This window comes from Sphaerodactylus townsendi, linkage group LG02, assembly GCF_021028975.2.
Source record: "Sphaerodactylus townsendi isolate TG3544 linkage group LG02, MPM_Stown_v2.3, whole genome shotgun sequence".
NCBI lineage: Eukaryota > Metazoa > Chordata > Lepidosauria > Squamata > Sphaerodactylidae > Sphaerodactylus > Sphaerodactylus townsendi.
In genome coordinates, this window is record NC_059426.1 from 136157699 (window position 1) to 136174348 (window position 16650).

At 41.7% G+C, this 16650-nt stretch overlaps 1 protein-coding gene across 2 annotated transcripts in view; it reads left to right on the forward strand.

The window, feature by feature from the left end:
* Nucleotides 1-16650, forward strand: part of NUBPL (NUBP iron-sulfur cluster assembly factor, mitochondrial) — an 88121-nt gene that overhangs the window by 8664 nt on the left and 62807 nt on the right. For both annotated transcript variants that reach the window (XM_048485062.1, XM_048485065.1), the window contains exon 3: nt 427-461. In XM_048485062.1, coding sequence (XP_048341019.1) covers nt 427-461 — 35 coding nt within the window. The remainder of the gene's footprint in view (nt 1-426; nt 462-16650) is intronic.

The following is a 16650-nucleotide window of genomic DNA, read 5'->3' on the forward strand; positions in this document are numbered from 1 at the left end:
AACAAGACACCACCATATAACAATGTGAATTGAAAAGGAAAAGAGGGATTCCATTTGACCACCCCAAAAGGCTATGCTGCGGATCATTGGACCTGCATGGACATCTGTGTGGGTTGCGGACTGTGATGAGAAGGACAATTGCCACAGCAATGCGTGGCCGGGCCCCGCTAGTTTTAAAATAAATATCTGAATTTGGTTTGATAGCAAAGTATGGTGGGATCTCATCATATTACATTACTGATTAGTGTGCTTAAAACATTTCAGAGCATACTTTGCAAGATATTATTAGTCATATTTATTAAGTTAAAAACCTTAAATTTTAAATTGCAACTCAGCTACTGTTATTTTCCCCACACTTTTTGATATGAATAAATAAATAGTTTTCTGTTTAATTAATTCTACCACTTCCCCCCTTTTCTTTTACAGTAAATGTAGCTCTTGCATTGGCTGCAAACGATTCGGTAAGTGAATTTGTAGTTGTATTTTATATTTGCAAACATTTTAATAATTGCCTTGTAGTGACAGATATTTTAAAATATTGTTTTGGATGATGCAGTGTAAAAGCTTTAAATTAAATTTAGGTGATATAGCAGCGTTAAATTATTTTGTGCTGAGGAAATTTTTTAATGCAGTGTACATGTGTAAATATTTTAGTAATATAATATGTATCACAAGTTTCTGTGTATCCATTTAAAGACTTGGAATTTCATTGTGATTATTTAAGACATAAATATCTTTGTTGCCTTTTTAGGGCTAAGCTCTCAGACCTCTGTGGAAATGTTTATTAGTTTTCCTTTTTGCATATATAACTTCACTGAATATACTGGAAAAATAAAATATGGCTGTACTATAATATTTGATAATTCTTATTATTGTATGTGTGGCACATCCTTATACGTAATTGCCTAAGGCAGTGGTGGCGAACCTTTGGCACTCCAGATGTTATGGCCAATTGACCATGCTGGCGGTGGCTGATGGAAATTATAGTCCGTAACATCTGGAGTGCCAAAGGTTCGCCACCACGGGCCTAAGGGATAGGATGTCTGACAACGACCCCCTAGCCCCGTGGTGGTGAACGTTTGGCACTCCAGATGTTATGGACTACAATTCCCATCAGCCCCTGCCAGCATGGTCAATTGGCCATGCTGGCAGGGGCTGATGGGAATTGTAGTCCATAACATCTGGAGTGCCAAACGTTCGCCACCACTGCCCAATGGGTGTGCAAGACTCACAACATTCCATCCTGTTCCCCACACACCTTCTTCCAACTCAGGAGCCTCCCCAGCCCCAAACAATATGGAATGCTCTCCTTGAGGAGAGGATGTCCCCCTCCCTCACTGAGCCTATTTTATTTAAATTTAAAATGGGCTTTAGTGCTAGTTTAGTTGAAGAGTTTCACAAACAATAATCCTGACAACAACCTTGTAAGATGTGTGAACATTATTACAACTGTAATTATCTTATGAGGGTTCTGAGGCTGAGAAGTGATGGCTTGTCTAAGGCAGTGGTTCTCAACCTGGGGGTTGGGACCCCTTTGGGGGTTGAACAACCCTTCCACAGGAGTCGCCTAAGACTCCCTGAATCAGTGTTCTCCATTTGTAAAATGGATAAATGTTAGGGTTGGGGGTCACCACAACATGAGGAACTGTATTAAAGGGTTGCGGCATTAGGAAGGTTGAGAACCACTGGTCTAAGGGCTACCAGCAAGTTTGCTTGTGATATAGATGACATTTGAACCATGGGCTTCTTGTAGGGTTGCTAACCTACATGTGGTGGCTGAAAATCTCCTGAGATTACAAGTAATCTACAGGCAATAGAGATCGATTCACCTGGAGAAATTGGCTGCTTTGGTTGGTGGTCTTTATTATCTGCTACTGAAGTCCCTCCCCAAACCCTGTCCTGCTCAGGCTCCATCCCCCAAATCTCCCAACTGAGAGCTGGCAATCCTAGGTTCCTGACTGACAGATCAGTCTCCAATCTAAGTAGACTGTGTGGGTTGGCTGAAACATTTCTGGTGGGCCACTTCTCTGGAGCACTATCAGAAGTCAAGAACAAGCAGAGCTAAACCCCAGTAGCTTTGCCAGTGTTGCTGAGTCCCCTTGGCTTGGACCTGGCAAGTGGTGCTAATGATATGTGTTGGCTGTCCTGATGCCTCCATCACCACTGCTGCCTGATTGGAGGCAGTGCAGGGGGAGGCATCAAGTGAACCTATGCTGGTTATTGTCTCTGGGCTCAGTGGTCCATGCCCTGATGGCTTTTAGTACGGCAGGGGCTACCCAGCCTGTTTTATTCTTGGGCCACATTAAGTCCCAGCATTACCCTTGTAGGCTACGTTAGCTAATCCAGTATGATGAATACAGGATAAATTGGTTGTAGTAATCGAAGCTGTCATACTTCCTTTTGCTGATGTTTTATAAGTGTGATGAAAAACCCACTTGAATGTGTTTGGCTTTTCATAAAAATCATGCAAGTACTTCCAGCAAATAAACATAATATTAAATTGAAGCTGATGTGAGGTTAAAGTGCACCTCATGGGCTTAACAGATAGCTTGAGATCTGCAATAAAAAGTTCCGGTTTGTTGATAATCCATCCAGCCTGCAGGAAATAAAAGGGGCAGAAACAGTTTAGGAGTAGCAGATGTGGCATTAATATTTTATATGGAAATACATTTTTAAAATCTGTGTATTTGAATTAATTGCATGACTGACACTAATGGGAGTCACCTGGCAGGTCCTCAGAAAAATCACAGATAGAATATTTCATAATTAATGCCTCATGATGTCGCAGAGGGTTCACAAAAAATAGATTTAGCACTTAGCAAAGAATCTTTTTGATTAACTGTAAGACTTCTGCTTTTGTGCCTTTAGCTCCACAATCTGTTGTTCTTCAGTTTATTACTTCATTAAAATGGTGTTCTGGAAACATGTAAGGTTTTCTAAGTACTTTCATGAGAAACTGACTTTTATTCCACTCCTCCTCCTGCCCCACATTTTCTCTTTGCAATAATCCTGTGGGATGTGGTCACATATTCCCATATAGACCGTTTCTCCATTGGAACAGCATTTTATTTTGCAGAAGAGTGGGCAGAAATTTCCACCCACACAGCCACAGTACAGACCTCCATTTTTCTCCCTCTGCTGTTTTCGAAGGTCTGCTAATAAGCAGGAGCAAAAGTTGTTGGATCTTTTTGGGCTGTCAAAGAAGAAGTGTAAAAGTTCCCAGTCAGTGAAATCCCTGAGCTGGAGAGCCCCAGGCTAGCCTGATCTTGTCATATCTCAGGAACTCAGTAGGATCAGTCTTTGGCAGATATTTGGGTGAGAGACCTCCAAGGAATACCAGAGTCTGGACCTGGAAGTAGGCAATGGTAAATCACCCCCAAATGCCTTGAAAACCCTACAGCAATATATACCGTATATACTAATGTATAAGTCGAATTTTTCAGCACATTTTTAATGCTGAAAAAGCTCCCCTTGACTTATATGCGGGTTATTAACATTTTTTTGTGTTTTTACTTTAGCGGCCAGCAGGGGGCGCAGTTTTTAGCACCAAACTTTCAGGGTACTCTCAGAAGACTCTCCTGATGATACCAGCCAAGTTTGGTAAAGTTTGGTTAAGGGGTCCAAAGTTATGGACTCCCAAAGGAAGGGCCCCCATTCCCCATTGTTTTCAATGGGAGCTATTAGTAGATGGGGCTACCCTTTTGAGGGTCCATAACTTTGGACTTCTGAACTAACTTCACCAAACCTGGCTGGTCTCATCAGGAGAGTCTTTTTATGATACCAGCCAGGTTTGGTGAAGTTTGGGTCAGGGGATCCAAAGTTATTGACCCCAAAGGGGATGCCCCATCCCCCTTGTTTACAATGGAAGCTAATAGTAGATTTTTCATTTCTGATAATATCCCTCTTAAAATCTAAGTTGGGTTACATTTGGACATACAGATGATGATGAGGAATCCAGTTTTGAAGGATTTTAACTCTTGTGTTTTAGCTTGGTTGCTGGTTGAGCTAAGGTTTTTGTACTTTTAAAGTTATTGTTGATACCATATTGTTCTTGTTGACCCTCTTTTCCACTTACAGAGCCAGTTTACTGTTTTTCTTTGAAATAAATATTCAAAAACATTTAACTTACTGATGCCTCAATTGATGCTGCATTTCCCACCCTCGACTTATACGCGAGTCAATAAGTTTTCCCAGTTTTTTGTGGTAAAATTAGGTGCCTCGACTTATATGCGGGTCGACTTATACACGAGTATATACGGTATATATATTCTTTCTGAGAAGGCTACATCATTGACTGCTTCAGTGTCACTGAGTAAGTTCCATGGCAGAGAGTGGGTTTGAGTCCAAGTTCCCTGGTTATAGTTTGACAGACTGTTAAAGTACATTGACTCAATTATTAACTTGTAGATTTGTTTGGAGGTTATTAGAGCATTATGGCTCAGTATGGAAAATAATTTGGGATGTTTGTGAGTAAAATCTTACTTCTGCCACAAACTGCCAGATGGTGGCAGGGATTCCATTTTTTTCTCCATGCCCCATAACAAAGTAGCCTACCTTGCAGCATACTTTGTAATGACTGAGATCATATACATGAAGTGGTTTAGCAACTTGAAATGTGTTGTGTAAATGCTAAAAATCACCTTCAAAAAGTTATACACACGGGGTTTACATTATTACAATTATCTTGGACTTCAGCAGATGAACCAATTGTATTTTAGGATCATATAAAGTAAAGCTGTGGTTCTAAAGTTGACATTATCTCATTCTTGAAAAATAGTTTCATTTCTATTTAGAAAGGTATAAAATTTCTGGAAATTTTAAAGCCTCAGAGAAAACCCACATTTTTTCCTTTTTTTCCTGGGGAGAATATAAAATACATGTAATACTTGCTGTCCTGTCAAAGTTAACTTAATTATACTGCTTGAATAACAAAAACGTAGTTTCTAACTTAGCATATAAAATTGCAATATTTGGAATTTTCAAGGAATTTGAAATTGAAAATGTACCCAGTGCTTGAGAGAGAATTGCAAGCCGATGTGCCTATGTTACCTTAGCCCATACACCTTAATTTTTGCTATCTGAAAAGTAGAAAAAATAGGAGTTAAATAGAAAACACAAGCCCGGAAAACCTACCACAACCAGAAAACACAAGCTTTGTGTTAAATAAAATATATTATTTGGTCAGAAAAAAGTGTAATGCAAATGGTCAATAATATCTGCACATCTAAATGTAGTTCCAGTTAGATGCTGTCTTCTTCCTTCCGTAGCTACTGGTTAGAAAAAGCTCAGTAATGAAACTTTTAGAGTTGTCCCCTCAAGTTTTAGTGCAGTTTCTGCTCTACATCCTGCTTATCTTCTTTCCCACCAGTAAGGTGGGGCAATAAACTACTTAATTCCCAATCTGGTGGGTATATGTGTTGTAGTGGTTTGAGAGAGAAGTAAAAAGGTCAAAAGGGGTGCAGAAGGAATGAAAGCCCTTTCTAGGTGCAGAAATGTGTCTTGTGCCCACCTTGTTGTTAAAAGCATTTAACTCATTCTGAAAGACAAACTATTTCATTTTTTTTGCAGTATCCTCCCCAATCCAATTTTTCCAACAGAAAAATTGAAAAAAATGTTTTCTGTTTTTTTTCCTGGGCCTTCATAGCTCTAATTTTGTCAAATCTTACAGCATAATTTCAAGCTAGTATATAGAAAACTTCTGTGCACAAAACATGTGGTCTGAGTATGGAGATTGTGTGCATGGCCTACTATGACTACCTTGCTTTTCACTACATGGGCTCACTGTGCAGTGTTAGCGTTTGTCTGCACAGCACTTTTTGAAGGTGATTATATTATCAGGATTCTAGCAAAGATTCCAGATAATTCTTGTTTGATTGAAAGAATTTGTAGCTGTTTCTTAGTAACAGATGTGGGCTGACTGATGTATTTGCACAATTTCACAAAAGGCCATTATAAATCAGCATTGCACAGATGTTGTAGTGTGAGACAACATACAACTGGCAAATGTTAGGGAAATCTACTCATTATTTGGGAAATGTGTCTGTTACTCTTACTGTATAAACGTTTCTGGGTTATAAATTTAATCTGAACCTATTAATTGGCCTTTGTCTGAACTGGAGGAATGTATAAGGACACACAAGAGAAAAGAGATCCAAATGATCATATACTGATTTCTGTCATCTGTAATTTTTATTCCCTGTGGGCCTTTAAGTAACATAGACTGTAACTTTCTATGTTCTTGAAGACAAATTGTGTGCTAATCAGGAAGCATCTCTGGACATATTGGAGACTCCTTTTGAAGAGCCACTCATTTCTGTCCCAACAGCTAATTTGTGGAAGCACAACACAGTTCTATGGGTGGTGACAGGAACGGCAGCAATTGAAATAGTTCTTGGTCTGTCAGAAGGGCATTTTCCGTCACAAGAGGCTTGGAGCTTGTCAAGAAACAGCCTAGGCTTTTGCCACTTGGCTCACATGGGTTCTTGAGAGTAAGTGGACACACAGCAGACTGAATAATTTTTTGAAAAAGTTTTCTAAAAATAAAAAAAGTCAGCATGAAAAGTCCTTCAGCATGAATAATTACGTCTGAATAAATAGCAGAAGATTAGTTGAAACATAAAACAGGCTACAACACTCACAAATATGCAGATATGAGCACAGTCCTTAAAATCCATTTAGTGTTGGCCTTCATTTCTTCTAGCAAGCATAAGTTGAAAAGTTACAGCATTTCAGGTAGGTTCAGAATAGAATAGCAACTCTAGCCCCATAATAAAATTTTATAAGGATTCATCAGTCAAGGTCAGGTGAATCTAATTCAACTAATTAGAGCCAAATTTAAGTGGAACTTTCCAGAGCCAAGCTTCTGGTCATACTTACACATCAGCCAATTAGTGACTTGGGTCTGCCTGGCACAGATAATCCTAACATCTCTTTAATGTTTTGAGAAACTAGGGCTGGTAGCTAATACTCCCTGCTCATTCTCACAACATCAAACAGGTAAAACAGACTCTAAATAGGACAGGGCCTTCCAATTAAAAGATACAAAAAATTTCATGGGCTTGTTTTAAAATAATTCCCTTTCACAACCTGAGCAGTTTGACCAAAGTTCTAACAGCGATTGAATTTCTTGACACCGCTGACAGAGGCATGCTGGAGCATTGCCATCTAAGGGACCTGGGAAGATGGCTGATGAAGAGATGCCTTCTGTCTCTCCCCAGAGAGTCCTGAGGATGACCAGGTTAGAGGAAGAGGAGAAAGGTGAAGAAGAGCCTCCTGATCTCTAAGGCTTTGTGGGACCTCCTGGGACCAGGCGTTCATACCCTTGAACTAGCCTCTGCTGATCCCATACTTGACGGACTGTAGATGGAGCATTGCAGGTGCTGATGTGAATGGATTGCAGGATGATGTACCTCAGTAAATGTGGATGCTTCTCCCTGTGGAATTAGTTTTGCTGACAGAAGATTCTGCTCACGTAGCATATGAAAAGGTCAAGCCATGTCAAGTATTGCTTTAGACAAATGGAGTTCTTGAGCCAGTCTTGGGTCACTAGAGCTGTAGCAACTCTGAAATCTCAAGTAGTAATGGCTTAATTAGTGGCAAGAATATGTTCAGTATTCTAAAGACAGTGCAGAGATTTCTAAATATCTGCTTTGTCAATGAAGGTAACAGGCTGTATCCTGGTATCATCTTTCTTAATTGCCTGCTTAGTTTTGACAGAAGATTCCCTTTAATTCCATTGAAATAGCCGCAGCCAATTCCACTCCCACGGCAGCCCTGTGGGAATCTTTTAGTTCTTCCAGGCTGACTCTCATTCATACTAGGGTGACTATTTATGAAAGCTGCATGGCCACAGACAATTTATTGTAGTAGAAACAACTCAAATTAATAGAAACCGGTCATAATAGGACTGAGATTGCTTGTTTATGAACACAGCCTTTTCGTGAGCAAACACCAGCTGTGCGTGACTAAGGATGGCACAGATCCAGTTGAGAGATTATGCTTATGCTTTCATTGTGTGGGGGAAATCTCACTATCCAACTTGCTGTAGAACTTCTTTTTATCAAGGCTTGTGATACAGTTCCATGTGGGCAAGGGAGCCTTACTCTTGTTGCTCTTGACAAAGAAAGCACTTTGTGTGTGCTTGAATTTCCTGGGACAAGGAGCCTCATATCTGCATGGAAACCTGGGCGTGGCCTAAGAAATTAGTTCAGTGCAGAGGAATTTCGTTTTGATGCATACGTAGGGCCGATTATTGGTAGGATTGCCAGGAGGACTTGCTAGCAGTACGGTGAGGTCTAGTCCATTGTTGCCCATGATGCAGCATTGCTGTTTCCAGCACACACCTGAGGTGACATCATCACATCACCACTGATGGAGGATGTTCTGTATTTGGTCAAAAACTCTACGGTAGAAGCCATTTTTACCATAGAGTTTTTTTCCCAAATACCAGAACATACTTTATCACTGGCAATACATTACTTCCAGCATGTGCCAGAAGTTGTGTCGCCATATTGCTAGTGACATCACCATGCCGAGCAAGGCCTCCTTCCACTGCCAGTAAGTCTTTTCACCATCCAGGTGATTGATGTGTAAGGGGTGACAGCTGGGGCTGTGGGTGGGATTGGCAGCCCTAGTTATTGGCTATGTATGAATTATATATAAGGCAAAAGTTGATAATCTGTTTACCATAGGCATATTATACAAAGACCGTTTGCATATTTGTGTGTTTAGAGTAATTTGCAGTTAATTCACATGGAGTGTGTCTCCCCCCCCCCCCCCCCACGGTTAAATTACAGCAGACTTATGGCGTTTTCAAGGCAAGAGATGTTGGGAGGTGGTTTGCCATTGCCTGCTTCTTCATCATGACCCTGGTATCACGTGGAGGCTTTCCATCCAAATACTAACCTGGGTCAAGGCTGAGAGTATGTGACTGGCCCATGGTCATTCAGCAAGCTTCCATGGTACAAGTGGGAATCTGAACCTGGGTTTGCCAGGTCCTAGTCCAATGCCTTAACCACTACACCACACCGGTTCTCAAGAACATCTTAATCTCTTATTAATGTTAGAATTTATTTTAATAATGCAAAATAAAACAAAGTACACGAATGAAAAATAATTAATTTTAAAGACTTTGCACTCTTCATGTATTGCAATTTTACTGTTTTGTGTTTGTCATTTTATTTTTGCTTTATGAGCCATGTCAAGTAGGTCTCTGGAAATTTGGCATATATTTTTTCTAAATAAATATAGGCATATAAATATAAAAAATATTAGGGATTGACAGAATATTAAAGCTTCAGTGTGTATTGATTATACAGCTGTATGTAACATTGCATTTGTGATAGCCATCTTCCCCCCCCCCCCCCCCCCGGTTATTTAATATCTCAAGTCATTGCAAGTGATTTACTCAGTATTTTTAGAGCAATGGGATGGCAATGGCTGATAGGAGCAGCTGCACAGCTGCTTACATGAAGGGGTCATTGGCCACTCACACGCACCCCCTGTATATGGAGTGGAGACCATCAGGTGGGTACTGCCTCTTGCCATCTAGTCAAGAACTTACTAGGAATATGTCCTCTGAAAAATGTACAATATATATTTTTTAAAACTTCATCATTCTTACTTCAGTCTACTGAAGCCACAAAGACTGGAAAAAAAATCAGCCACTATCTGTTTCAGACAAATTTTCATTGTTAAAAATGAGGTAGGCTGTAAACCAGTACTACTGAGGTTTGAGCACAGAGTAGGCTGTTCTCTAAATATTTATCTTTTAAACAGTAATTGTGGGAGAAAGCATTAGGAGAAGTGTTTGAAGGGGTTTGATTAACTGTGGATGCAGATAAAAGAAATGAGTCATGAATCTTTATAATCAGGTAAATTATGTGTTTTGTCTGAGAACAAAGGAGTTCAGAAATGTTGCTGAAGTCTTTGAAATCTAGCATGAAAATGTGGCTTTCCAATCTCTTAAATTGCAGCTTTCGTTCAGTAGACATGAAACAGCATAATCTGGTAGACTAGCTCCAGTGGGTTTTTAAATAGCTTTATACAATATAAAGAAACACGATTTCTTAAAAACTGCTAAATGAGGTACTTGCTTTGATCTGCACGGCTACTTAAATGGAACTGTTGTCCAACTGAATATCCATCAAGAGATTTAGGGAATGGGAGCGGTGCATTGAGAAATGTTGGCTATATACAGTTTTTTAAAGTCTGAAAGGTAGTGTGGAAAAGGTGTCATTGTGTATCAGTACACTTTTTTCTCTTTTCTCACCTCACAATTTTATCTGTTCGGACAGTTTTGAAAGTTTTGTAGTGGTTCAAAAACCTGCACATCCTGTTTCATCAGAGACAATAGAGGGCCAGGGAAAAAAATCTGTGTCCACAATAATTGTTCTGTCATGTGTGAAGTTTGTGAAAATAACTCTTTTAAATATCTTTTGTACAGTGGAACCTTGGTTTTCGTTGGTAATCCGTCCAAAAAGAATCGATGAAAACTGAAACTGATGAAAACCGAGGCAAACTTTTCCATAGGAATCAATGTAAATCCAATTAATCCGTTCTAGGCACTCCAAAAAACATACCAAAAACACATTTTTGGTGAATAAACATAGTGTTTAATGCTGAAAACAGTAACAAACAATAACACTAGGACCAGCTTCAGAGCCAGTGGACCAATGTCGCACCAGAAAGCTGTCCCAAGAGGTCTGTTTCTGATGCCTCTTTAAGATTTGTCTGAAATGGGGCAAGACATTGTCATTAAACAAGTTGTAGACACGGCCTGCAACAGTTTTGTCCGGGTGATTTTTCTCCACAAACCCCTGCACCTTACTGCAAATCGATGAAAACCGAGGCAAATCAATGAAAACTGAGACAAATTTTTCACTGAAAAAAATCGATGAAAACCAAAACCAATGAAAACAGAAGGCAATGAAAACCGGGGTTCCACTGTACTTGTTAGAAAAATTGGCACGAAAAGACTTTGGGGCACGGAATCCTTTTGCCCCAGAAAATTAAGCAACATTCTCTTACTTGCTAATGAACCAGGGCACAACCTATGAGAAGTTCTACAGTGCAGATCATGGTGTCACGAACTGGATCTGTTTAAGGGCTTATTTTGGCTTCAGTCATCATGCCAATCAATGGTTTACAGAAACTGCAGTCAGATGAATTATCTAAATCAGTGGTGGCGAACCTATGGCACGGGTGCCAGAAGTGGCACTCAGAGCCCTCTCTGTGGGCACGCACAAACAGAGTGCCCTCCCCCCCACACATCTAGGCTGGCCTGGCCGCTGGGCTTGATTGTTAGCATTAAACCTAAGACCTAGTTTTGGGGAAGCAGTGTAGGTAACCCTGTTAAGCGCTGTTAAACCCACTGATTTTCATGCGAAGAACGAAAGCACGATCCTTTACCTGGGAGTAAGCTCGGTTGCTTCTGAGCAAACCCTCCAAGGGTCGTGATTCACCCGTGGGAAGAGTTGCACGGTTGCCTCAAAGCAAAGCTACCAACTACCACCAAGCTTACTCCCGAGTAACGCACACCTCAAAGCCAACCGTTTTTTCTAAACTAAAACCTCAGTATTCAGGTTAAATTGCTGTGTTGGCACTTTGTGATAAATAAGTGGGTTTTGGGTTACAATTTGGGCACTCGAACTCGAAAAGGTTTGCCATCACTAATCTAAAGATACCTTCTACTTACACTCTTGCATGTTTCTACTCTTTTCCATCCTGCCTGATTTACATCAAAGTATGGTTTTCCTTAATAAGTCAGGAAGGCAGGGATAGCTTGTGAGCACATTTGGAATTATATGTGAACTGTATATTGGAGGTGGCAGGGTCCCCTTACTCTGATTAATGGGGGAGTTGAGCTATTGGGGAAGCAGCTATTTGCCCCAGTAGGTGGCAGTGGTATGACTGTTGTGGGAACCCCACTGTCCACTAGGGCAGGAATCAGCATGCACCCATTGCCCAGCAGATCAGAAGAGCAATTGTGGGATTAAAATGGGGAAGAAAGAAGTTAAAATAGGGAAGTATGAGATGGGAACTGCCTGCCCTCCTGCGAGAAGCTGATGAAGACACTCTAGTCCTGGCTCCCAGAAGTTGAGGAGCCAGCCCAGGGAAGAGGAGAATGGGATGAACCTCAATTTCCCTTCCTCTTTCAGAGCTGCTTCAGGAGGGGAGGTGTGTTGGTCTGCAGTAGAACTGCTAGAGTTGAGTACCTTAGAAACCAACAAGACATTCAGGCAGTGGTGAGATTCAGCCGGTTTGCACCGGTTCGGGAGAACCAATAGCTGGGTGCATTTCACCAGCCACTTATGGTGACCCTGTAGAATTTTCAACACAAAAGACTAACATTTTGCCATTGTATTCCTTTGCATAGTGATCCTGGTATTCCTTGGTGTGATTACTAACCAGGGCCAAATCTGCTTGACTTCTGAGATCTGAGGAGATAAAGCTACCCTGGGCCAAGCCTCATCTTAAAAATCACCTTGAAAATCTTGTTGGTCGCTAAAATGTTGTTGGATTCAAAACTTGCTGTGCCGAGCTGCATCCTTAAAAGGGATAGACAAGCTGCCTGCAGGGCAGGGTGTTATATTGGTGGAAGGGAACCCAAGCTCCGAACATAATAGTCGGTCCAGTTCATCCTCTACATAATGGCTCCCAACACCTGCTGACTCACCTTGTATGTTATTAGAGCTGCCTGCAAAATAGACATTTCAAGGATATATTCCAGTGTGCAGACAATGCAAAGCTTAGGCTTTGTTTCCACAAGGGACTGAAGTGCCGCTGTCAAGGTGTGGGCAAGCTAGGCTTTAGGATAACTACCAGTGCAATTATCATGTCCCACCAAAAGATATAAATGCAGTTCTTCATTGTTAAGAGGAAGTGAATGTAGTGTGCTTCCGCTGTAGGAAAAAAGTCCTGATATTAAAATGGCCATCATGGATAAAACCACCTGTATCTCTGGAATCCATTGGGCTATCACATTGGTTTTAACTGCATTCTGTTTAATGTCATCTAGAGATTCTTCTCTATTCATTGGTTTTTCAAAACTCAGACTTCCCAATTTCATCATTTTTTCTTGGTCTCTTAAGCTGGCTACCACCTCCTTTCAATTCAAAGAAGGTCCAGGAAGTGGCTGCAGATTAATTCAACTCTGAGGTTGTTTTTTTCTATGAGACCAGGTATAGCTGCCAGAAACTGAAAAAAGTGGTCCAGCACAGTGGTCCATTTTTTACATAGGCTGTTTCTGCACAGCCAGCGGCAGCATCGTCCACTGGCTTAAATGAAGCTGGTGGGGCGTCAAGACCGCTCATGCTGTCCAATGCAGGCAGCCCTGATGTGGCGGTTCCTCATGGAGCCGCCCAGGTTGTGTTCAAGGAACATACCTTGCCATCCTGTTCAGCTCTGGGCGGCTGCACAGACATGCCCAAACTGTCTTCTGACCCCCGGGGGTCAGAGGGTAGAGTGGGAGTGTCTTTGCAAGTGCCCGGAGCTGAACAGGACAGCAAGGTAAGTCCCTTGCACACACCAGAGGGGCCAAAAGCGGCGTCCTCACACCGGTGCGGTTTGCACCCTGCCGTCCTGAAGGCGCCGCTTTGCAAAAACCTCGCGTGTTGAGCGAGGTTTAAAGCGGCACCTTTGTGCCACTCTGGTGTGGCCAGGACAGTGCTGCTGCATTGCAGCAGCACCTCCTGTATGAACAGCACTTAAGGGACAACGGCCACTGTTTGTGTTGAGGAGGCAATTTTAGCAAGTTCAGATTATTTCACCGCCTGTGTAGGTTTGAAAAGCTGCGTATTCCTGAATTCTAATGATATCTCATCAGACTTCTGCTTAAGGCAGGATACAGTTATAAATAATAATAAAAAACAAGCCATCAGAACAAGCCCTTGGACATGACTAGCATAAAACTATCTATAAAACAGACCCTCAGACCTTTAAAGAAGCTGAAAGATAACCTACTAATTCAAGCAAGGTTAAAAAGATATGTTTTGGCCTGGCACCTAAAAGGCAGTAAGGTAGGCGTTCAATGGAGAAGACGAAGACAAAGTGCCATCACCATTTCCAAAGACGAAGTGCCAGCACAAAAAATGCCCTATCTGTGAAGGTGAGTGCGCAAAGAATAGGGCTTGAAAGGCAGGTCTTAATAGGCAGAGTTGGTAATATGGGAGGAGACGGTCCTTGAGGAAAAATGTTGAAAATAAAGCAGCTATTGACTTGGGGTCCACATTTAGTGGTCTTGAGTGGAACTGTAGATATAGTTTTGGTAGTAACCAGCTGTGCTACCACTGAAGTAATATTTTTTTTAAAAAAAAAATATTGTAACACCAAGAGAGGAAGAGAATTCCTCTTTTGAAATGAATGCCTCTTGTCATGGATTGGTTCAGGAAGACTGCTGCAAATTGCTCATTGCTCTTCCCTGTCCTTACTGGGCAGTGCACACGAAAGGTATGCACTTGCTGTGTCTCTGTGAAGCGGGAAGCAAGAAAGCTTGCTAGGAATAGTTGTTAGTGCTATTGCAATTGGGCCTGATGATTCCTCATCAGAAGATAAGGACACCATGGAGGACAAAACCATGACAAGTCCTGAGGTGCCTGGGCTGTCAGGGACCTTGGAGCAGAGGCAAAGCAAGGGGAAACTATCCCCGGGGCGTGTGTGCGGCCCGCGCCCCTGCTGAAGTGTTGCCCACCCCACCCCTGGAGCACCTCCACCATGTCCCCTCGGCAGCCTGGCCACGCCTCCACCGTTGCTTCACCTGGGGCGTCGCACTCCCCCATCCCGAGGGCGCTACGCCAATGTCTTGTAGCCAACTGTGGCAGCTGGATCAGAAGCCACCATCAGAATCTGAGATTACTGAGGGACCCATGAAGGAGAGGGGCCAATTTCCAAGGACCCCATGATTTCCCAAGAGCAGAGAAGACAGAACTGAGGCAGAAGACAGCTCATATGGTAGAGTGCATGACTAGTTGCCCCAAGACCTCTGTGCTGACCATGAGACATCAGGAAATCTAGAGCCACCATAAAGCTTTCAGAAATATGGATAAGGTTCAACTGCGCGTGCCTGCAGATTCCAGGCCATTGCTTGAACGGCGGGCACTAACTTCTATAAATAACCTCTGTTCAGCTCTCCTTGCAGGAGCAACAATTTCAGTAATGCTTGTTATTCCTGCCGTGCCTTGACTGCTGCTTGCTTTGGGTCCCTGGGTGTGAACAGCTCAGGTTACCAAGCCAATCCAAATTTGTGACATTGTGTAAATAAAATATAATCTGCACAGCATCAAATAATGGTTAATTTGGCAGTAAAGAGTCAACCAGTTTTTGCAGTAGAGGCAATAAAATAAAGATATGCAAATCTAACCCAGTTAATTGTCTATCGAATCTTGAGGAGAGGGGGAATCAAGTAGGATATGCAGTGCTTAAGAAATTGGTTAGTAGCCTTGAGCCATCTATAATTTTGACCCATTAGAGGAAGAAGAGTTGGTTTTTGTACCCTGCTTTTCTCTACCTATAAGGAGTCTCAAAGCATTTTACAGTCACCTCCTCCCACTTTACAACAGACACCTTGTGAGGTAGGTGGGTTTGAGAGAACTACGAACAGCCCATGGTCACCCAGCAGGCTTCATGTGGAAGAGTATGAAACCAAGCCTAGTTCTACATGATTAGAGTCTGCTGCTTTTAAGCACTACGCCATACTGGCTCTCAATCCAAGTATCAATTCAATTACGTAACAGAAATAAACTTCAGACCTGTAAGTGTGATACAGGCATATTGAAGAATATGCCTTTTCTCAGCTCTGAATTCGAGTACTTTTGGCACTGGACTTCAGCATAACCTCCCTGGCTAAAGAGATTATCAAGTCTTAAGGTTTGACTAGTCCCCATGTTCTTTGCTGGAACAGAGTAACTGTGCTTAAACTGTAAATCTTATCTAGCCTCCTCTTAAGCATCCAAAGGAACTAATTCACATGGTTCACATTGTCCAACAGCACTTACAACTAGAAACCATTCTAATGTTTTATCCGTACCTCCTTTCCTGCAATTTACTGCCTGTTCTCCAATGAGGCTGTGGCGGCAGAGGGCAGTTACACTCGGTCATCCTGGTGGATATGTTTCTAAATATATTACAGAATTGTATAGTTGGAAGGGACCTGAAGGTAATTGTGCCCAGTGCCCCTTAACAGAATAGCCCATATCCTTTGGATTAACAGCATGTTGCAAATAGAGATCAGCAGTTACAAATGTGTGCTTTCTCAGACATACCCATAAGGAAATAACTTGCTAAAACAAACCTAAAGTGAATAAACCTTGCCATATGTTATAAAGAAGATAGCACCAGTTTGACTCAGTTGGCAAATCCCTTTGTGTCCTAATTACACAATTGGGTAGATCCTGGCATGAAAACATTTCATGGTATCCCTGTTTATTTTATTTTCAAACATTTGTACCCTCCCTATCCCTGAAGGGCTCAAGGAGAGAACAGTGTAATTAATCTAACAATTTCATAAAGACAGCCCGTAAAATTCATTTAAATGAACCTTGCCACAAACAACCTAGTGCTCCAGAAAGACAGTAGTTTTCAGTAGTCAACAAAAAATACAAAATCAGCACTGCTAAACTATAGAAAACATTAATAATCTTCCATCTCAACCCT